This window comes from Symphalangus syndactylus, chromosome 9 (genome assembly GCF_028878055.3).
Source record: "Symphalangus syndactylus isolate Jambi chromosome 9, NHGRI_mSymSyn1-v2.1_pri, whole genome shotgun sequence".
NCBI classification, from domain to species: domain Eukaryota; kingdom Metazoa; phylum Chordata; class Mammalia; order Primates; family Hylobatidae; genus Symphalangus; species Symphalangus syndactylus.
Window position 1 is genome coordinate 86,024,621 of NC_072431.2, and position 22,252 is coordinate 86,046,872.

Below are 22,252 nucleotides of genomic sequence, written 5' to 3' on the forward strand. Positions count from 1 at the left end.
CCACACCCCTGGGCCCAGGTGGAGCAGAGCTGCTGCTCGAGGCTCCTGGCCATGCTCTGTCCCTTGTTAGGGGTGACTGGTGGGACAGGCCTGGGCAAGGGACAAGAGGGAGAAGGTCAGGGGGAAGGGGGGATGAAGAGCAAAGTGAGCAAAGGAGAGTCTTCCACTATCTGGGGTCTCTGTCAAATGTCAGGCCCTAGAGTGAGCTGTTCTTTCCCTTTGCTTCCTGGAGGAGGGGACTTTTGTCACTGCGTCACTCCACCCTGACCGCCCCTCCGTTATCAGGCTGTTAATATTAATTAACAACAGTTGCTAGGGATGACAGTGCAGAGGGTGCCTCTGAGCCCATAGCTGGCCCTGGTCCCAAGAGGGGGTAGGGCAGAGCTGGGGTCTGAGGCTGAGCCAGGGAGGGTGCGGAGGTTCCTCGGCCATGCTGAGCTCCTGAGGCTGGAGCCCAGCCAGTGTCTGGTCCCATCTGTGCCTCCAGGCCCTGGCACCAACTCCAGCAGAGGCTGAGTTAGGGGCTAATAGCGTGGTCTCTCCCCTAGCTGATTCAGCCCTCTGGCTTCGGTCGCTTTGGGAAGTGAGTGGAGACCCTAGCACCTGCGTGATGAGGCTCATCTAAAGCAGGGGCCTGTGGACTGGGGCCAAACAGTAGGAGTGGTGGATCATTAACCAGCAGGGCTCAGCCTCATTGGTCCCTAACCCAGTCAGGCCAGGGTTGTCATTGAAGGGAGGAGGCTGCCTTAATGTGTGTTCGGCCCTTGGCTGTTCCTGAGGCCTGGCCTGGCTCCCCGCTGACCCCTTCCCAGACCCGGGATGGCAGAGGCCGGCCTGAAGGGCTGGCTGCTGTGGGCCCTGCTCCTGCATTTGGTGAGTCCCAGGGCTTGGCTCCACCTCCCCTGCGGCCTCCAGTTAGGGACCCTGGAGCCAGCCTTGTACCAGGCGAGCGTTACTGGGTAACAGCAAGGGAGCCTCAGGGCCTGTGGGCTGGGCCAGTTTCTGGACACATGAGGGATGCCAGGCCCCACAGAGGAGGGGTGCAGGTGGAGGGTTTCCAGGTCACAGGGTTGAATGCACACGGGGGTGAAAGAGGCTGCTGGACTGGGGTGCTCCTGTCACTGGCCCTACTGTGGGGTCCAGTTCTGCAGTTAAGGGAGGTCTGAGGCAAGGAGGTGCTGGGATGGGGTTACCTGGTGAGCATCACCTAGGGAAGACTGAGCACTTTGGAGGCTGGGAGAAGATCCAGGGCTGGTGCCTCTTAAGTTCCTCGCTCACTTTGTGTCTGGGAGGTGGGTGATGGCTTTTGGCCTCAAGCAGGTGGTGGTGGTGATGGTGGTGGGAGCGGGGGGGCCTCCTGCACAGACTCTCCATGACAGACCCTGGCCTCTGGATGTGTTGTACAGTGTGGGGACTCAGGCTGACTTCGACGTGGGCAGAACCCGGGACCTTGGAGTCAGCTTTGCCTCCTTACCCATCTCTAGCCTCTCCAGCATGACTTTCCTAAGCTGCAGGTCTATCAGGCCACCCCCAGGAAGAAAGGCCAGTGTTGTCACTCCAACACTGGCTGGCTGGCACATGCCTCCAGGAGGCTTCCTACTCCCCACACTCCCCGCTTCCCTGCCTCTGCTCCATGTCCTTCTTACCCCCACACCCTTCCTGGTTGCCTGCTGTCTGGATGGCACCCAGCTGTGTCAGGGCCCATGCGTGATGTTGCTGTGCTCTGCAGGCCCAGAGCGAACCTTACACACCCATCCACCAGCCTGGCTACTGCGCCTTCTATGACGAATGTGGGAAGAACCCCGAGCTGTCTGGAGGCCTCATGACACTCTCCAACGTGTCCTGCCTGTCCAACACACCGGCCCGCAAGATCACAGGTGATCACCTGGTCCTATTACAGAAGATCTGCCCCCGCCTCTACACTGGCCCCAACACCCAAGCCTGCTGCTCCGCCAAGCAGCTGGTATCACTGGAAGCGAGTATGTCGATCACCAAGGCCCTCCTCACCCGCTGCCCAGCCTGCTCTGACAATTTCGTGAACCTGCACTGCCACAACACGTGCAGCCCCAACCAGAGCCTCTTCATCAATGTGACCCGTGTGGCCCAGCTAGGGGCTGGACAACTCCCAGCTGTGGTGGCCTATGAGGCCTTCTACCAGCATAGCTTTGCCGAGCAGAGCTATGACTCCTGCAGCCGTGTGCGCATCCCTGCAGCCGCCACGCTGGCTGTGGGCACCATGTGTGGCGTGTATGGCTCTGCCCTTTGCAATGCCCAGCGCTGGCTCAACTTCCAGGGAGACACAGGCAATGGTCTGGCCCCACTGGACATCACCTTCCACCTCTTGGAGCCCGGCCAGGCCGTGGGGAGTGGGATTCAGCCTCTGAATGAGGGGGTTGCACGTTGCAATGAGTCCCAAGGTGACGACGTGGTGGCCTGCTCCTGCCAGGACTGTGCTGCATCCTGTCCTGCCATAGCCCGCCCCCAGGCCCTGGACTCCACCTTCTACCTGGGCCGGATGCCGGGCAGGCTGGTCCTCATCATCATCCTCTGTTCTGTCTTCGCTGTGGTCACCATCCTGCTCGTGGGACTCCGTGTGGCCCCCGCCAGGGACAAAAGCAAGACGGTGGACTCCAAGAAGAGCACCAGCCTCTCTGACAAGCTCAGTTTCTCCACCCACACCCTCCTTGGCCAGTTCTTCCAGGGCTGGGGCACGTGGGTGGCTTCGTGGCCTCTGACCATCCTGGTGCTATCTGTCATCCCGGTGGTGGCCTTGGCAGCAGGCCTGGTCTTTACAGAGCTCACTACAGACCCCGTGGAGCTGTGGTCGGCCCCCAATAGCCAAGCCAGGAGTGAGAAGGCTTTCCATGACCAGCATTTCGGCCCCTTCTTCCGAACCAACCAGGTGATCCTGACGGCTCCTAACCGGTCCAGCTACAGGTATGACTCTCTGCTGCTGGGGCCCAAGAACTTCAGCGGGATCCTGGACCTGGACTTGCTGCTGGAGCTGCTGGAGCTGCAGGAGAGGCTGCGGCACCTCCAGGTATGGTTGCCCGAAGCACAGCGCAACATCTCCCTGCGGGACATCTGCTACGCCCCCCTCAATCCAGACAATACCAGTCTCTACGACTGCTGCATCAATAGCCTCCTGCAGTATTTCCAAAACAACCGCACGCTCCTGCTGCTCACGGCCAACCAGACACTGATGGGGCAGACCTCCCAAGTCGACTGGAAGGACCATTTTCTGTACTGTGCCAAGTGAGTCCGTGGTGGGGCCCAGGTGAGGAGTGGGCTGGTGCTGGGCTGCCACGGCCTCCTGGGAACCTGGCTGGGCATACAGCTGGTCCTGAAGGACCAGAGGTAGCTATTCCTACGGCTCTGGACTGGGGTACCCAGATGATTATCTCTGCCCCTCGTCCGGCTGCCATTTCCTTTGGTCAGAGTTCCTGCTCATGGTTGCAGGTTTGTGCGTGGCCATTGCTGGCCCTTCAACCCCGAGTCCACTCTGTCTTTCTGCAGATTTCTTGACATGTGGGAGCTCCCTGCCACACTCTTGGTTTAAGTCTGACAGAGGAGCCCGATTGGCAGAGCACATATTTATATTTGCTTTGTTTTGCTTCTTGTTTCTGTGCCAGGTGCCGTAGGGCCGTCGGTAGCCCATGAGGTACCATGGTATGCATTGGAAAAGGTGCCCTCAGGCCAGAGGTTGTGGCTGGTCTCAGGCACCTGGGCCGGGTGTCCTGGGGTAGGCCACAGCCACATACACTTCTATTGATTGGGGTTCAGTCCTTGGTTCTGTCCACTCTGGTGTGCTGCCAACAAGATGCCAACAAGGCTGCTGGGCCAAGGGGGCCAAGAGCCAAGGGCAGCAGCAAGGCCATGGCAGTGGAGGCTCCTTGAGGTTGGAGTAGAGCAGAGGTCCTCAAAGTGAACGTTTAGCACTCCATACTGCAAAGCAAATGAGAGTTAAAAGGGGCAAATAGCATCTTAGTGTTATTATGAAAACAGTTCTGACCTTACAGACCCTGGAAAGGGTCTCTAGGACACCTAAGGGCCCCAGGCCACACTTTGAGAACCACTGGATTGGAAGAGAGTGCCAACACTTTCTGTCCCCCACTACCTGGCTCTGCATCCCTCAGCCGGGCCCCAAGTTTGGGCTGCTTCCCAGAGTGTCTGTGCCAGGAACCCAAGGGCTGTCTCTTGGAAATAGCAGGAACGAGAGGAGCCGTTGTTTGCTCTGGGGAGGCATCATGGTTTGACCTCAGACTCATGTCTGATGGTAGCTTTATAGTCCATTATAGGGCATTATCTTTATTTTGACTTTGGATGCTCACAACAACTCTTGGGTGGTCCAATTATCTCCATTTTACAGACAGGAAAACTGAGGCTCAGAGGGGTGTGGTAAGCTGCTCAAGGTCACAGAGCAACCAGCACTCGCTTGCTCAGATCTGAGAGAGGGGGGTAGAGAGCTTTGCTCAGGTGTCCCAACTGTGAAAACATTGGCTCCTGGGCTCCAGGGTTCCAAATCTGACCTCAATACCTACAGGGTTTTGGGGGGCCCTAGGCAGGAGAAGGAGGCTGAGGGCAACGTTTGAGACAGCCCATGCCAGACCCCATGGCTCAAATCCCAGCTCTTCCACCCTCATGGGACTTCAGGTGTGATGCTCAATCCAGAATCAGATAATGTCAGAGCCAGGAAGGTCAGGCTAGTGTGTGGAGACATGAGAGGCTCAGAGGGACAGGGCCCAGAGCAGCCCCTGCCTGGCACAGAGAAGGCACTCAGGGCAGCTCCAACTCACTCCGTGGGCGGAGGCCTGCAGGAGATCTTGCTGGATGGGAGCCATTTAGGACCCACTCGGCTGGGTCCTAAATGGCTAAATGGCCTAAATGCAGATAGCTGGGCTATCTGCAGCTATCTGCAGCCAGTGTCCCCCACCCCGCCAGCTCACCCTCCGTAGTGCTGTGGGTCTGGGGTGGGAGGGGAAGGGAGGGGCCGTAGGGACTGGGCAGGGCCAGGAAAGGCCCTTTCCCTTTGTGGTCATCTCCCTCCAGTGCCCCACTCACCTTCAAGGACGGCACAGCCCTGGCCCTGAGCTGCATGGCTGACTATGGGGCCCCTGTCTTCCCCTTCCTTGCCATTGGGGGGTACAAAGGTAAGCTAAGTGGGCCCTGAGAGGATTGGGGCAGGAACCATAGACGGGAGGGTGGGAGTGGTGCTGGGGATTCTCGTGGCCTAGGGTTGGCCTGGCTTCTGGAAGCTGTAGGCCAACCCTGTCCTGTCTCCTCTCTCTGCCATCTCCTTTATCTTCTCGTAGTGTTACTCAGGCACTCTGTTTTTTTTTGCCTGGGCCCAAAGGTCTTGCCTTTGGCTGAGAGAAGTGGGGTGTAGGAGGTAAGGCCATGTATCAGATGAGGAAGAAGTGGGGGAGAAGGAGCAAGGGGTGATGGGAAGGGTGCAGCTAGATAGGGGGAGGGAATATAGGGGTGCAGCTGGAGGGGGAGGGAGGCACGGGTGCAGCAGGAAGGGTCTGAGTATTTCTTATCCCAGGGAAGGACTATTCTGAGGCGGAGGCCCTGATCATGACATTCTCCCTCAACAATTACCCTGCTGGGGACCCCCGTCTGGCCCAGGCCAAGCTGTGGGAGGAGGCCTTCTTAGAGGAAATGCGAGCCTTCCAGCGTCGGACGGCTGGCATGTTCCAGGTCACGTTCATGGCTGAGGTAGGGGCTGCAGGGTCCCTGGCTCTGGGGGTGCAACCCAGGTGGTCTTGGGTCAGTTCCTGTGTTCCCTTCCTGGCCTTGGCCCTTCCCAAGTGACCCTGGACAGTGGCTGCCTGCTCAGAATGGGGTGATTGTGATGGCTGTTCTTGTAGCCTCACCAGCGATTATAGGGGGCCATCAGGCCCTGTGACACAACACACAGTTAGTGCCCAGTGACCGAGCTATTGAGAGCTGGCCTGGCTGGAGCAGGCACAGTCAGTGGGGGCTGATCGGGTGTGTGTCCACAGCGCTCTCTGGAAGACGAGATCAATCGCACCACAGCTGAAGACCTGCCCATCTTTGCCACCAGCTACATTGTCATATTCCTGTACATCTCTCTGGCCCTGGGCAGCTATTCCAGCTGGAGCCGAGTGATGGTGAGAAGCGGGAGGGGCACAGCTAGGTGGGCTAGCCCAGGACCCCAGGCATCTTCAGCAGGCCTTCTACAACTTTCCTAACCAGAGCACCTCAGAACAGCAAAGTGGACACACCCAAGTGGCTGCCCCAAAGGGTAATACCTCTTGCAGGTGTTCTGTGCTGAAAGGTCAAGAGCAATTTTATTTTCTTTTCCTTTCTTTTTCTTTTCTTTTCTTTTCTCTTCTCTTTTCCCTCCTACCCTCTCTTTCTCTTTCTTTTCTTTCTCTCTCTCTCTTTCTCTCTCTGTTTCTCTTTTTCTCTCTTTCTTTCTTTTGAGACATGGTCTTGCTCTGTTGCCCAGGCTGGAGTGCAGTGGCATGATCTTAGCTCGCTGCAACCTCAAAACTCCTGGGCACAAGTGATCCTCCTGCTTCATCCTCCCAAGTAGTTGGGACTATAGGCACATGCCATTGTGCCCAGCTATTTTTTTTTTTTTTTTTGAGACAGAGTTTTGCTCTTGTTGCCCAGCCTGGAGTGTAATGGCGCGATCTCGGCTTACCGCAACCTCTGCCTCCCAGGTTCAAGCGATTCTCCTGCCTCAGCCTCCCGAGTAGTTGGCATTACAGGCATGTGCCACCACTCCCGGTTAATTTTGTGTTTTTAGTAGAGATAGGGTTTCTCCATGTTGGTCAGACTGGTCTTGAACTCCTGGCCTCAGGTGATCCGCCCACCCAAAGTGCTGGGATTACAGGCGTGAGCTACCATGTCCGGCCATTTTTCTTTTGTTTTTTATTTTTTGTAGAGATGGGGTCTCGCTTTTTGCCTAGGCTGGTCTCAAACTCCTGGGCTCAAGTGATTCTTCCTCATCAGCCTCCCAAAATGTTGAGATTACAGGTGTGAGTCACCACACCTGGCCTAAGAGCAGTTTTCTGTCTGTTACGTGCCATACCCTCACTTGCCCAAATGCAAAGCTAATACTTAAAATCTCTTGCAATGCATGCTCAAGGAAGATGGAGTAGGCTCACCCATGCCTTTGGGTTTCCTGGACCTACCCTTGGGAGGATGGCTCTGCAGAGGGGCTTTAATGTGAGATGTGAGCTCCTCACCCCTGGGGGCAGTATCGGGTACCTGCAGGCAATGAGGGTGCCTGCCTGCTGCGTTGTCTCGCCTAGCTGAGGCTGGTGGGCATACTGGGTAGGTGCTAGGTGGCTAGGGGGCTGAGCCTGTTTGCATTGCAGGTGGACTCCAAGGCCACGCTGGGCCTCGGCGGGGTGGCCGTGGTCCTGGGAGCAGTCATGGCTGCCATGGGCTTCTTCTCCTACCTGGGTATCCGCTCCTCCCTGGTCATCCTACAAGTGGTGCCTTTTCTGGTGCTGTCCGTGGGGGCTGATAACATCTTCATCTTTGTTCTCGAGTACCAGGTAAGAAGGGAGGAGCTCTCCACACCCCCAACTGCCCACTCTTCTCCCAACCTCACCTCCTGGCCAGATGGGACTCTGGCGTGAATTTGCTGGGTCTCCCTGCAGACTCTTTCTGTTCATCGACACTCATGTTTACAATATCTGTAGAAACTAGAGTGTGTTGACATAAATGACTTCATCCTGCCTCTACCATCTGGAATTAGCTTTCTGTTAACCCCTTGCAATGTCTAGTAAAACCTCTCCACGTTAGTACATTACAGCCTCCTCCTGTCTTTATGCTGCTACGTAGCATTCCATGGTAAGGATAAATCAGAATCGATTTCACCTCTCCCTGTTGGTGAACAATTAGGGTTCCAACAATGCTTGGAACAGGGATGCTATAGACATCTCGAATGCACCAACCATTTCTCCCAGGCAGACCCTGGAAGAAGAACACTGGCCATGGAGGGTATGAGAGTCTCTGATGATTCAGGAAAGTCAGAGCAGCTCCTCAGGCCTGGCTGCAGCTCTGGGCACTTGCCAGCTCCCTGCTGGCCTTTGAGGGGCGGTGCCCTTGGAGGGCCCTGGCTCTTATCCCTGCTGTTCCCACACAGAGGCTGCCCCGGAGGCCTGGGGAGCCACGAGAGGTCCACATTGGGCGAGCCCTAGGCAGGGTGGCTCCCAGCATGCTGTTGTGCAGCCTCTCTGAGGCCATCTGCTTCTTCCTAGGTGAGCCTGGGTCAGACCCTCCCCACTTGGCATTAGGCCTGCTGGGTTAGTGCCGGAGCCTAGGAGTTCCCAGAGGGCAGTGGGTATAGTGCAGACCCCCTTCCCCCTGCACCCTGTCAATGTTGGCTACCACTCTGCCCTTGAAGCCAAGGTGCCCTGACAGCCCTCTGCTCCCTCACAGGGGCCCTGACCCCCATGCCAGCTGTGCGGACCTTCGCCCTGACCTCTGGCCTTGCAGTGATCCTTGACTTCCTCCTGCAGATGTCAGCCTTTGTGGCCCTGCTCTCCTTGGACAGCAAGAGGCAGGAGGTAGGGGCAGCTGGGCCAGTACTGAGGGACCTGCCTCTGGGTTCCCACCATGGCAGGGAGATGGGGTGGCTTTACTACCACAGAGATGGCCCAGAGAATGGGGTGGGGGACAGGGGCATTGTGCCAGGAGGGTAATATTTAGTCCATGTATTCTCCAATTTCCTATAGAAAAATAAATTTGTTTTGACAATTTTTTAAACATAATCAAACCTCCTAAAGTGCATGAGGTTGAGAAATAAAATACAGTTGACCCTTGAACAATGTGGAGATTAGGGCACCGACTGTCTAAGCAGTTGAAAATCTGCGTGTAACTTTTTTTTTTTTTTGAGACGGAGTTTCGCTCTGTCACCCAGGCTGGAGTGCAATGGTGCGGTATCAGCTCACCGCATCCTCTGCCTCCCGGGTTCAAGCGATTCTCCTGCCTCAGCCTCCCGATTACTGGGATTACAGGCCCCCTCCTCCCGCATGCCTGGCTAATTTTTGTGTTTTTAGTAGAGATGGGGTTTCACCATGTTGGTCAGGCTGGTCTCGAACTCCTGACCTCAGGTGATCCGCCCACCTTGGCCTCCCAAAGTGCTGGCGTGAGCCACCATGCCTGGTCTGCATGTAACATTTGACCCTTCCAAACTTAATTCCTACTAGCTTACTATTGACTGGAAGCCTTAATGATAACATAAATAGTCAATAACACATCTTTTGAATGTTATATGTATTATAAACTGTATTCTTACAATAAAGGAAGCAAGAAAAAAGAAAATGTTAGTAAGAAAATCAGAAGGAAGAGAAAATCTATTTACTGTTCATGAAGTGAAAGTGGATCTTCATGAGGGTCTTCATCCTCGTCGTCTTCAGGTTGAGTAGGCTGAGGAAGAGGAGGAAGAGGAGGGTTTGGTCTTGCTGTTTCAGGGGCGGCAGAGGTGGAAGAAAATCCAGGGATAAGTGATCCCAGGCAGTTCAAACTCGTGTTGTTCAAGGGTCAGCTGTATAAATGAGAGGTTGACAGGAGTTGATCTGTTGGTTCCTATGATGGTGTAAAATTTAAAGATACTTTATCAAGATTTAAAAAAAAAAGCAAAGAAAACAGCACACTGGTATGTCTCCATGAGCGGCACTGGCATGGGCCACCCACAGAAGGTGACACTCCCTGGGGGCAGGAAGGTGGTCCCTGGGATCTTGTCTGCTCTGGGACTACCTTGAGGGGCTGCCTCCCACTCCAGGCCTCCCGGTTGGACGTCTGCTGCTGTGTCAAGCCCCAGGAGCTGCCCCCGCCTGGCCAGGGAGAGGGGCTCCTGCTTGGCTTCTTCCGAAAGGCCTATGCCCCCTTCCTGCTGCACTGGATCACTCGAGGCGTTGTGGTGAGTGGGCCTCGAACCACACGAGAGTAGGGGGACTAGGTGGGGACCCCGCCTCAGGGAGAGCAGGGTTGGAGGTAGGGAGGTTGCCTAGGCCTAAGTGCTGATACTTGGGGCTGGCACGCAAGTCTGCTCAACTCCACAGTGTTGCCCATGACACCCTGACTGACTTAAATTTGTGTGATTGGGGGACGGCTGTTAGGCAGGGTAGTCTCATGCAGCAGGTCCCTTCTCAGCTGCTGCTGTTTCTTGCCCTGTTCGGAGTGAGCCTCTACTACATGTGCCACATCAGCGTGGGACTGGACCAGGAGCTGGCGCTGCCCAAGGTGAGCCCAGGCCCTTCTCAACCCTTAGGCCCCTGGGATTTGGGGAGGGGCAGTAGCAACCAGCAGGGACGGGTGCGGGGGTCTCCGGCCAGGGGCTTGGCCAGAGGTGCAGAATTGTTCACTGCTTTGGAGGCATCTCCAGCAGTCCTGGGGAGTGAAGCCACATATGTGTATGAACAGCACAAGAGCCAGGTGCCAGCCCCAGGCCACAGTAAGAGAGATGGCCCAGGCATCGAAGGGCTGTCCATGTGAGACGGCAGGCCACAAAGAATGACTGCCACTTTGCTGAGTGCCTTCCCAGTGTCCAGCCCTGTGAATTCTCTGGGCCTGAAACCCGGGGAGGGCAGGGGTTCAGGAGAAGGAAAGCCCCGTGGTTGGAGGGGACCTCCAAGGTTGCATAGGATTTGCAGAGGACAGTGATGACAGACTCGCCAGTGGGAGGCTGGGGTGAGCCCAGGTGTGTTTCCTGGGCGTGGCAGCGACTGTGGGGGTGGGATGAGCTGGAGGCCAAGGGCATGGTGGGGGAGAGTGCTGATTGCCCAGCCTGGACCAGTAAGTGTGTGGGCCAACAGGCACAATGCATCAGCCAGGGCTGGGGACCTGGCTCTTCTGGATATGCATCAGTGGTGGCCATGGGCTGGTGGCCAAGAGGAAGCAGCCACAGACAACAAAGTCTGAGACACACGGTCAGACTGCATGAGCAAGCTCTAGGGAGAGGGAGGACATCAAGGGGACTCGATATCTAGGTCCCATCTGGGGAACTGTGATGGAGGTTTGGGCAAGGGTCTGGGCACTGGCAGGAGCCCCAGTGGAAGCAGCCAGGCCCGAGCCCACAACAGGGCTGAGTGGGGTGCGGCTGGGGTAGGTGTGTTAGGCAGTACTGGCCTGGGGTCCTGGAAGCCAAGTGAGGGAGGACAAGAACAGATGGCTCAGGACTGTACTTTGGGTGACCGTATGGAGGGAGAGCAGGTGAGGAGTCACGGAATGAACCTGCCACCTGCAGAAGCCCTGGGGGCTATGTCACGGGGCTGAGGTGAAGAGGGTCTCTAGTGCCCCAAGAGCAAGAAGGAAGGACGTGATGGGCCAACAGACCCTGCTGAGGTTTTATGTTGATGTCTTTTGTTTATTTTTCTGTTGGGGACATTTGTTTCTTACTGCTTTTAAAAATTTTATCATTTTTTTCCCGCTTTTTATTGTGGTAAAATACACATAAGAGAAAATTACCATTGTAACCATTTTTAAGTGTACAGTTCAGTGATATTAAATACACTCATACTATTCAACTATCACCACCATCCATCTCCAAAACTCTTTCCTTTTTGCAAAATTGAAACTTTACCCAACAAACAGTGACTCCCCATTCTCCCCTCCCCTCAGCCCCTGACACAACCACCATTTACTTTTTTTTTGTTTGTTGAAACAGAGTTTCGCTCTTGTTGCCCAGGCTGGAGTGCAATGGTGCAATCCCTGCTCACCGCAATCCCCACCTCCCGGGTTCAAGTGATTCTCCTGCCTCAGCCTCCCAAGTAGCTGGGATTACAGGTGGCCACCACCACACCCAGCTAATTTTTGTATTTTTAGTAGAGACGGGGTTTCACCAGGTTGGCCTGGCTGGTCTTGAACTTCTGACCTCAGGTGATCCACCCACCTTGGCCTCCCAAAGTGCTGGGATTACAGGTGTAAGCCACCACACCTGGCCCCTACTTTTTCTTTTTTTTGAGATGGAATCTTGCTCTGTCACCCAGGCTGGAGTGCAATGGTGCAGACTTGGCTTACTGCAGCCTCTGCCTCCCGGGTTCAAGCAATTCTCCTGCCTCAGTGTCCTGAGTAGCTGGGACTACAGGCGTGTGCCACCACACCCAGCTAATTTTTGTATTTTTAGTAGAGATGGGGTTTTGCCATGTTGGCCAGGCTGGTCTCAAACTCCTGACCTTGTGATCTGCCTGCTTTGGCCTCCCAAAGTGCTGGGATTACAGGCATGAACCACTGTGCCCGGCCCATTTACTTTCTGTTCTATGAGTTTGACCACTCTAAGCACCTCAGGTAAGTGAACTCATACAATATTTATTTTTTTGGCTGGGAGTGGTGGCTCACTCCTGTAATCCCAGAACTTTGGAGGCTGAGGCAGGCAGATCACCTGAGGTCAGGAGTTTGAGACCAGCCTGACCAACATGGAGAAATCCCATCTCTACTAAAAATACAAAATTAACTGGGCATGGTGGCACATGCCTATAATCCCAGCTACTCGGGAGGCTGAGGCAGGAGAACCACTTGAACCTGGGAGGCGGAGGTTGTGATAAGCTGAGATCATGCCATTGCACTCCAGCCTGGGCAACAGAGTGAGGATTTGTCTCAAAAAAAAAAAGTCTATTTTGTCTAATATTACTATAGCTACCCCTATTTTCTTTTGGTTACTGTTTACATGGAATATCTTTTTTCTGTTCTTCCACTTTCAATCTATTTGTGTTTTTGGATCTAAGGTGAGTCTCTTGGAGACAGCATATAGTTAGATCACGTTTTGTTGTTTTTTAGCAGATGGGGGCTGCCTAGGGCACAGTATGCTGACTCTCACAATCTCGATCGTGTGTGTGTGTGTGTGTGTGTGTGTGTGTGTGTGTGTTTAATCCATTCTACCACTCTTTTTTTTTTTTTTTTTTGAGATGGGGCCTCGGTCTGTCACCCAGGCTGGGGTGCAGTGGAGCGACCTTGGCTCACTGCAACTTACACCTCCTGGGTTCAAGCAATTCTCCTGCCTCAGCCTCCCGAGTAGCTGGGATTACAGGTGCATGCCACCATGCCTGGCTAATTTTTTTGTATTTTTTGTAGAGACAGGGTTTCACCATGTTGGCCAGGCTGGTCTCAAACTCCTGACTTTGAGTAATCCACCCACCTCGGCCTCCCAAAGTGCTGGGATTACAGGTGTGAGCCACTACGCCTGGTCCAACTACTCTCTTTTGATTGGAGAGTTTAATCCATTTACATTTACAGTAATTACTAATGAGGAGAGATTTACTTCTGTCATTTTGCTATTTGTTTTCTATATGCCTTGTAGCTTTTTTGTTTCTCATTTCCTGCATTACTGACTTATTTTGTGCTTAGTTGATTGCTACTAGTGAAATTTTACATTTTCCTTCTCATTTCCTTTTGTGCATAGCCTACAGCTAATTTTATTTGTGATTATCATGGGGATTATATTAAATGTGCTGAAGTTATAACACTCTAAATTTATGCCAACTTTGTTTCCATAGCATACAAAAACTCTGCTGCTATAACAACTCCATCTTACCTCCCTTTCAGTTATTGATGTCACAAAATTATATCTTAGCTAGCCATGGTGGCTCATGCCTGTAATGCCAATGCTTTGAGAGGTGGAGGCAAGAGGATTGCTTGGGGCCAGGAATTTGAGGCCAGCCTGGCCAACACAGTGAGATCCCATCTCTAGAAAAAATTTAAAATTTTTCTAGCTGGGCAAGCTAGGCAAGGTGACACATGCCTCTAGTCCCAGCTATGTGGGAGGCTTGCTTGAGTCCAGGAATTCAAGGATGCAGTCAGCTATGATCATGCCACTGCACTCCAGCCTGAGCAACAGAGAGAGACCTTGTCTCAAAAAATTATATTTTCAGCTGGGTGCAGTGGCTCATGGCTGTTATCCCAGCACTTTGTGAGGTGGTTGGATCACTTGAGGCCAGGAGTTCGAGATTAGTCTGGCCAACGTGACAAAACCCCATCTCTACTAAAAATACAAAAATTAGCCAGGCATGGTGGCACACAACTGTAAACCTAGCTACTTGGGAGGCTGAGACATGAGAATTGCTTGAATCTAGGAGGTAGAGGTTGCAGTGAGCTGGGATCATACCACTGTACTCCAGCTTGGGCAATAGAGCGAGACTATTTCTCAAAAACTTTTGTATTTTTATGCATTGTGTATCTAAAATCATAGGCTAATGATTTTTTTGCATGAGTCTCTTAAATCATGTACAAAAAGGTGGAGTTATACATCATAACATTTATAACTGCCCATTTATTTACCTTTGCCAGGGATTTATTTATTTATTTATTTAAAGAGGCAGAGTCTTGCTCTGTTGCCCAGGCTGAAATGCAGTGGTGTGATCATAGCTCACTATAACCTCAAACTCCCAGCCTCAAAAGATCCTCCCACCTAGCCAAGGGATTTTTATTTCTTCATACATCTTTGACTTACTGTATGATGTCTTTTTTTTTTTTTTTTTGAGACGTTGTTTCGCTCTTGTTGCCCACCCAGGCTGGAGTGCAATGGTGTGATCTCAGCTCACTGCAACCTCCGCCTCCTGGGTTCAAGTGATTCTCCTGCCTCAGCCTCCCGAGTCCTGGGATTATAGGCATGTGCCACCATGCCAGGCTAATTTTGTATTTTTAGTAGAGATGGGGTTTCTCCATTGGTCAGGCTGGTCTTGAACTCCCAACCTCAGGTGATCCGCCCGCCCTGGCCTCCCAAAGTGCTGGGATTACAGGCATGAGCCACCATGCCTGGCCTGTCTAATGTCTTTTTATTTCAACCTATAGGATGCCTTTTAGCATTTCTTTCAGGGAAGGCCTAGTGATAATGAACTCCTTCAGCTTTTGTTTATCTGAGAATGTCTTAATTTCACCCTCATTTTAATTTTTTAAAATTTTTTATTTATTTTGAGATGGAGTTTCACTCTTGTTGCCCAGGCTGGAGTACAATGGCATGATCTCAGCTCACTGCAATCTCCGCCTCCTGGGTTCAAGTGATTCTCCTGCCTCAGCCTCCTGAGAAGCTGAGATTACAAGTGCATGCCACCATGCCAGGCTAATTTTTGTATTTTTAATAGAGACAGGGTTTTACCATGTTGGCCAGGCTGGTCATGAACTCCTGACCTCAGGTGATCCACCCACCTTGGCCTCCCAAAGTGCTGGGATTACAGGCGTGAGCCTCCGTGCCTGGCCCATTTTTATTTTTTAATTAAAACAATTTTTTTGAGATGGGGGTCTCACTATGTTACCCAGGCTGGTCTCGAACTTTTGGGCTCAAGTGATCCTCCTGTCTCAGCCTCCCAAAGTATTGGGATTATAGGAAGAATCACCTCATCTGGCGTCTCCCCTATTTTTATTTTTTATTTTTAGTTTTCTTTTTTTTTTTGAGATGGAGTCTCACTCTGTTGCCCAGACTGGAGTGCAGTGGTGTGATCTCGGCTCACAGCAACCTCCACCTCCCAGGTTCAAGAGATTCTACTACCTCAGCCTCCAAAGTAGCTGGGATTACAGGTGCATGCCTCCATGCCTGGCTAATTTTTGTATTTTTAGCAGAGATGGGGTCTCACCATGTTAGTCAAGCTGGTCTCAAACTCCTGGCCTCAAATGATCTGTCTGCCTCGGCCTCCCAAAGTGCTGGGATTACAGGCATGAGCCACCATGCCTGGCCTTCTCCCTCATTTTTAAGTGACAGTTTTGCTGGAATTAGGATTCTTCATTGACAATTGTTTTTTCTTCAGCACTTGTTTTTTTTTTTGTTGTTTGTTTTTGAGACAGAGTCTCACTCTGTCGTCCAGGCTGGAGTGCAGTGGCATGATCTCAGCTCACTGCAACCTCTGCTTCCCAGGTTCAAGTGATTCTCCTGCTTCATCCTCCTGAGTAGCTGGGATTACAAGTGTGTGCCACCACGCCTGGCTAATTTTTGTATTTTCAGTAGAGATGGGGTTTTGCCATGTTGGCCAGGCTAGTCTCAAACTCCTGACCTCAGGTGATCTACCTGCCTCAGCCTCCTGAAGTGCTGGGATTACAGGCATGAGCCACCATGCCCAGCATTCTTCAGCACTTTCAATTTACAAACCCACTGCCATCTGGGCTTCAAGGTTTCTGATGAGAAATATGCTGATAATCTTTTTGAGGATCTTTTGTATATGCCAAGTCACTTTTTTTTCAATATTTTCTATTTTTAAAAAAACATTTTATTTTACTTTTTATTTTTATTTTTTAGAGACAGGGTCTTGCTATGTTGCCTAGAATGGCCTTGAAACCCTGGGCTCAAGCAATCCTCCCACCTCAGCCTCTTGAGTAGCTGGGACTACAGGTATATGCCACCATGCCTGGCTTGTCTTTGATTTTTGACAGCTAAATTATAATATCCAGCCAGGTGCAGTGGCTCACGCCTATAATCCCAGCACTTTGGGAGGCCAAGGTGGGTGGATCACAAGGTCAAGAGATCAAGACCATCCTGGCCAATGTGGTGAAATCTCATCTCTACTAAAAATACAAAAATTAGCTGGGCATGGTTGTGCGCTCTTGTAGTCCAAGATACTTGGGAGGCTGAGGCAGAAGAATCACTTGAACCCAGGAGGCAGAGGTTGCAGTGAGCTGAGATTGTGCCACTGCACTCCAGCCTGGCAACAGAGCGAAACTCCATCTCAAAAAAAAAAAAAATTATAATATCCTTTGGTGTGGGTTTCTTTAGTTTATCCTACTGGAGTTTATTGAGTTTCTTGAATGTTTATATTCATGTCTTCATCAAATTTGGGGAGTTCTGGCCATAATTTTTTCAAATAATCTCGCTTCACCTTTCTCTTTTCTTCTGGAATTCTTACAATGCATATTTTGTTCTATTTGATGATGATGATGTCTCACAGGTCCCTTGGGCCGTGCTCTGTTCACTTTTGTTATTATTTTTCCTTTCTCTTCTTCAGACTCAGTAATTTCAATGGTCTTATCTTCAGTTTGCTAATTCTTTCTTCTGACTGCTTTTGAATCCCTCTAGTGAATTTTTCATTTAAGTTACTGTACTTTTTAGCTCCAGAGTTTTTTTGCTTCTTTTTGTTTCCTGCTTATTGATATTTCCATTTTGTTCATAAATTATTTCCTTGACTTTGTTTTCTTTTAGCTCTTTGAGCAACTTTAAGGCAATTGTTTTATTCATTTATTTTATTATTTATTTATTTATTTTTTGAGACAGAGTCTTGCTCTGTCACCCAGGCTGGAGTGCAGTGGTGTGATCTCAGGTCACTGCAACCTCTGCCTCCTGGGGTTAAGTCTCAGCCTCCCAAGTAGCTGGGATTACAGGTGCCTGCCACCATGCTCAGCTAATTTTTGTATTTTTAGTAGAGACAGGGTTTCACCATATTAGCCAGGCTGGTCTCGAACTCCTGGCCTCATGTGATCTGCCTGCCTTGGCCTTCTGAAGTTCTGGGATTACAGGCATGAGCTACTGCGCCCAGCTGAGACAATTGTTTTGAAGTCTTTGTCTAGTAAGTCTGCTGTCTGGTCTTACCCAGGAACAGTTTCTGTTGGTTAATATTTTTCCTTTGAATGGGCCATGTTTTTCTTTTTCTTGGTGTGTTTTTGGTTGAAAAATGGACATTTGATTCTTATAATGTTGTAGCTCTGGAGATCAGATTCTCCTTCTTTCCCAGGGCTTGCTTTATTTTATTTATTGCTGTTGGTGTTTCTGTGCTGGGGATCAGCCAAAGGTACAGAGTTAATGTCTTCTCAGGTATTTTTGAGACTGCATTTTTCTCTGAGCATTTATGCAGTGTGGTGACTGTCTAAATATCCCTATATTTATGGTTGCTTTTGAATGTCCTTGTCCTTATATGTATGGTTTCCAAAAGGAGAAAAAGGGAAAAATGAAGGGGTGGGGGATAGGTGCTTACTCTTTAAATCTCCTGGAAGTCACTTTAGTAAGATGTGGAGGCGGTTGCAACAATGATGGTGGGAGTTGCAGTAGTGGCTGCCTGCCTGTGTATCTGTACCACCAATATCAGAAGTAATGATCAATGATCAGAACTCAGATCTTTGATCTTTGAATTTATTTATTTATTTATTAGAGACAGGGTCTGGCTCTCTTGCCCAGGCTGGAGTGCAGTGGTGCAATCATAGCTCACTGCAGCAGCAAACTTCCAGGCTCAAATGATTCTCCTATCTCAGCCTCCTGAGTAGCTAGGACTACAGGCATGTACCACCACACCCAGCTAACTTTTGTATTTTTTTGTAGAGACAGGGTGTCGCTATGTGCCCAGATCGGTCTCCCACTCTTGGGCTCAAGTGACCCTCCTGCTTGCCCTCCCAAAGTTCTGAAATTACAAGTGTAAGCCATCATGCCCAGCTGATATTTGGTGGATGGTGTCCTTGCCTACCTGGCTCCTGCAAGCTGTGTACAAGCTGCTTCTGGAAAGCATACACAGCTGCATGCCTTGAGGCTGGGAGTGGCAAATGGGTAGCTGCTACTGTACTACAAGCTGACATTGCCTGAAATTAACCACAATTTACTGTCCAAGCCTTATCCTGGAAGCTTCCAGTCCTCAATAGACTCCAGAGTTCCAAAATAGTTACACCAGGGCTGGCGTGGTGGCTCACACCTGTAATCCCAGCCATTTGGGAGGCCAAGACGGTGGATCACTTGAGGTCAGGAGTTTGAGACCAGCCTGGCCAACATGGTGAAACCCCATCTCTTTTAAAAATACAAAAATCAGCTGGGAGTGGTGGCACGTGCCTGTAATCCCAGCTACTCAGGAGGCTGAGGCATAAGAATCACTTGAACCCAGGAGGTGGAGGTTGCGTGAGCAGAGATTGCGTGACTGCACTCCAGCCCAGAAGATTCCATCTCAAAACAAAACAAAACAAAACAAAACAAAACAAAACAAAACAAAAACAAAATAGTTAAACCAGACAAATTGTTGTCTAGGTGGGGAGAGAGATTCCTGACACTTCCTACTGTGCCATTTTCCCTAATGTCACTCTGAGCCTTTATGTTATAGAAGGGAGAAGACCATGAGGATGCCTGGTGCATGGCTTTGAGGGTGTACACACTGACATTTATATGTGCACACAAATATGGGCCGTTGTCACAGGCCAGCTTGTTAGACTGTGGCTGTGCCAAATTGGGGGTGATAGGAAGGGGTACAATTATGTGTCTGTGCATGTTTGTGTGTGTCAGTGTGTGTTCATGTGAGGTGATAGGTGTTGCTCTGTGCTTGTACCTCCATAAGTGTACTTCTGTTTGCACCTGTGATTGTACCTATTCTGTGAACCTTGGAGTATGTTCATCAGTGGGTACACCTAAAACTGTTCCGGTGTAACTGTACAGTGCACATACATCTTGAGAGTACCCGAGTGTGTGTGTCTGTGCATGTCCTTCTCTATATGTACTTTGTGTGTGACCTCTGAGCATGTACATCTCTGTGTATATTTTGTGTACTTGTGTGCATGTGCCTCTGTGTACCTCTAAGCATGTATCTGCCTGTATATCTCTGAGTGTCCCACTGAGCACATCCCTTTGAGTGTGTAACTGCATGTGTATCTCTGAACATGTTCCTCTGTGTGTTCCTCTGATCATGGACCTCTGAGCATGTGCCTTTTAGCATGTACCTCTGTGTGTACCTTTGAGAGTGTGAGCTGGAGTGAGCCCTTCAGGGGTGTGCATAGCGAACCAAAGCTCACTGACCCTCCTCCACTCCTAGGACTCGTACCTGCTTGACTATTTCCTCTTTCTGAACCGCTACTTCGAGGTGGGGGCTCCGGTATACTTTGTTACCACCTCGGGCTACAACTTCTCCAGCGAGGCTGGGATGAATGCCATCTGCTCCAGTGCAGGCTGCAACAACTTCTCCTTCACCCAGAAGATCCAGTATGCCACAGAGTTCCCTGAGCAGTGAGTTCCTGGCCCGCCCCAAACCCCGGCCTACTCCCTGTTTGAGTACCCCCAGTCCTCTGCAGTCCCCTCTTCCTGCCTGTTCTATCCCTGTCCTGCTGCCCTGCTGCCCTGCTGCTGTATGCCTGGGGAGGGCTGCGTGGGGGTTGGGCCACGAGAAGGACCCACCACCCTGCCCAGCTGGCCTTTTCACCCTTCTTCCCACCTGACCTTTAGGTCTTACCTGGCCATCCCTGCCTCCTCCTGGGTGGATGACTTCATTGACTGGCTGACCCCGTCCTCCTGCTGCCGCCTTTATATATCTGGCCCCAATAAGGACAAGTTCTGCCCCTCAACCGTCAGTGAGTGTGGGGCCATGGGGGCTCACTGTCCACCACAGCTCGGGCAAACTGAGGCAACAGAAAGGAGAGGACGGGAGAGGCTCCCTCAACCTCTCCCACGAATCTTGCAGGGTCCGTCGGGGGCATGGGTGCAGATGTGGCCTGAGGGACAGGCACTCTGTGAGGAGCACCTGTGTGGGTGACTGTGCTGGCCTGTGGGCATCACACATGTATGCTGCTGTGTACTGTGCCCCCACTTTCAGATCACGTGGCGCTCCTGGGTGGCAGGGCAGTGGGGAGTTGGGAGGTAGAGCTGTTGAGGTTAGCACATGGCCCTGCCGCCCAAAGCAGTGGCATTTGTAGGTGGAGAGGCCTTTGTGGGGCCTGTTTTTCTGCCCCAAACTTCCTTTCCCCTTCTACCTGTAGGTGCCCACAGTTTCTATAGCCAAGAGGAGAACCTTCTCCCACAAATGACAAATGCAAATCCCCCTAGAAGTGACTGGTTGAGGCTGGAGTGCCCGGGACCTTTGATGGGATTGTTGGGGAAGGAGGGGCACAAAGCAGGAGCTGCTGGCCCTGGGGTGTCACTGCCCAGACCCCTGCTTTCTCTGCAGACTCTCTGAACTGCCTAAAGAACTGCATGAGCATCACGATGGGCTCTGTGAGGCCCTCAGTGGAGCAGTTCCATAAGTATCTTCCCTGGTTCCTGAACGACCGGCCCAACATCAAATGTCCCAAAGGGTAAGCTTGGGAGGGCCTTTTGCTGCGGAGGACAGACATGTGGGACCCAGGATGGGGGTGAATAGAGAGAGGCAGGAGGAGGCTATCAGGGGCCTCTCTGGGGTGGCTGTGGGCTGGGCAGATGAAAGGAGCTTTGTCCCCGGCTAAGCCTTCACCCTGACCTTCTTGCAGCGGCCTGGCAGCATACAGCACCTCTGTGAACTTGACTTCAGATGGCCAGGTTTTAGGTAAGCACGGCCTTGCCTGGAGGGGAGGACATAAATTGGTCGCTCTGGAGGGCCCCCGAAAACCCCAGGGAACAGCCTGTCACATGTGGTCTCCCTCCTTTGTCAGGAGGTTCTAACTGCGCTGGCCCTGTCAGCAGGGGTCTTGTTTCCCAACTCCGCATCTCAGACTTCACCCCTTCTCTCACTCCCAAGTCCATGGTCAGTGTTAAGTTTGTGGAATTCATTCAGCAGTTGATACATACTTGGGAGTTCTCCACACCCTGGCTAAGCACCTTTCTTACCAGCACAAATTACACCCAAAGGGCAGCTGGCTAAATGAATTAGGATGCTTGGCACAGCACAATCCTAGCAGTCATTTAAAGTAACAAGAGGCTGGGCGCGGTGGCTCACGCCTGTAATCTTAGCACTCCAGGAGGCCAAGGCGAGAGGATCTCTTGAACCCAGGAGTTTGAGACCAGCCCAGGCAACATTAGGGAGGCCCTCTTTTTTTTTTTTTTTTTTTTTGAGATGGAGTCTCACTTTGTTGCCCAGGCTGGAGTGCAGTGGTGCACTCTCGGCTCACTGCAACCTCCACTTTCCGGGTTCAAGCAATTCTCCTGCCTCAGCCTCCTGAGTAGCTGGGACTATAGGAGCATGCCATCATGGCTGGGTAATTTTTGTATTTTCAGCAGAGACGGAGTTGCACCATGTTGGCCAGGCTGGTCTCAAACTCCTGACTTCAGGTGATATGCCTGTGTCGGCCTCCCAAAGTGCTAGTATTACAGGCATGAGCCACTGTGCCCGGCCTCCTCTACAAAGTAAAATTTAAAAAATTGCCCAGGTGTGGTGGTGTGTGCCTGTAGTTCCAGCTATTCAGGAGGCTGGGCGGGAGGAATGCCTGAGTCTGGGAGGTTGAGGCTGCAGTGAACTGTGATCGCAACACTGCACTCCAGCGTGGGCAACAAAGTGAGACCCTCTCTCAAAAAAAAAAAAAAGAAAAAAGTAACAAGAGAGATGCAGTTGGACTGACAGGAAAAGGACCCACAACATGCTGTCAGCTCATACAGCCGATGGCAGAACGAGACAGCCATCTGTGTAAAGGAGCTGGCCATAGC

At 51.6% G+C, this 22,252-nt stretch overlaps 1 protein-coding gene and 1 long non-coding RNA gene across 6 annotated transcripts in view; one reads left to right on the forward strand and one right to left on the reverse strand.

The window, feature by feature from the left end:
* Positions 1 to 748: 748 nt before the first annotated feature.
* The window catches only part of NPC1L1 (NPC1 like intracellular cholesterol transporter 1), a 28,846-nt gene continuing 7,342 nt past the window's right edge, over positions 749 to 22,252 (forward strand). The window contains exons 1-14 of one of the 3 annotated variants that reach the window (XM_055293240.2): positions 749 to 873; positions 1,730 to 3,255; positions 5,050 to 5,150; positions 5,546 to 5,718; positions 6,006 to 6,134; positions 7,353 to 7,535; positions 8,129 to 8,243; positions 8,425 to 8,552; positions 9,770 to 9,907; positions 10,141 to 10,230; positions 19,680 to 19,870; positions 20,087 to 20,211; positions 20,805 to 20,931; positions 21,103 to 21,158. In XM_055293240.2, the coding sequence (XP_055149215.1) occupies positions 820 to 873; positions 1,730 to 3,255; positions 5,050 to 5,150; positions 5,546 to 5,718; positions 6,006 to 6,134; positions 7,353 to 7,535; positions 8,129 to 8,243; positions 8,425 to 8,552; positions 9,770 to 9,907; positions 10,141 to 10,230; positions 19,680 to 19,870; positions 20,087 to 20,211; positions 20,805 to 20,931; positions 21,103 to 21,158 (3,136 nt within the window). In that variant the 5' untranslated portion in view covers positions 749 to 819. Of the gene's footprint in view, positions 874 to 1,729; positions 3,256 to 5,049; positions 5,151 to 5,545; positions 5,719 to 6,005; positions 6,135 to 7,352; positions 7,536 to 8,128; positions 8,244 to 8,424; positions 8,553 to 9,769; positions 9,908 to 10,140; positions 10,231 to 19,679; positions 19,871 to 20,086; positions 20,212 to 20,804; positions 20,932 to 21,102; positions 21,159 to 22,252 lie in introns of those variants that run through there. The other 2 variants (XM_055293241.2, XM_055293242.2) reach the window with 2 other exon arrangements.
* LOC134731343 (uncharacterized) overlaps positions 3,196 to 22,252 on the reverse strand; it is a 50,483-nt gene continuing 31,426 nt past the window's right edge. For 2 of the 3 annotated variants that reach the window (XR_010113541.1, XR_010113543.1), the window contains one exon: positions 9,251 to 9,532. This is a non-coding gene — a long non-coding RNA (uncharacterized lncRNA). Of the gene's footprint in view, positions 3,946 to 9,250; positions 9,533 to 22,252 lie in introns of those variants that run through there. The other variant, XR_010113542.1, reaches the window with a different exon arrangement.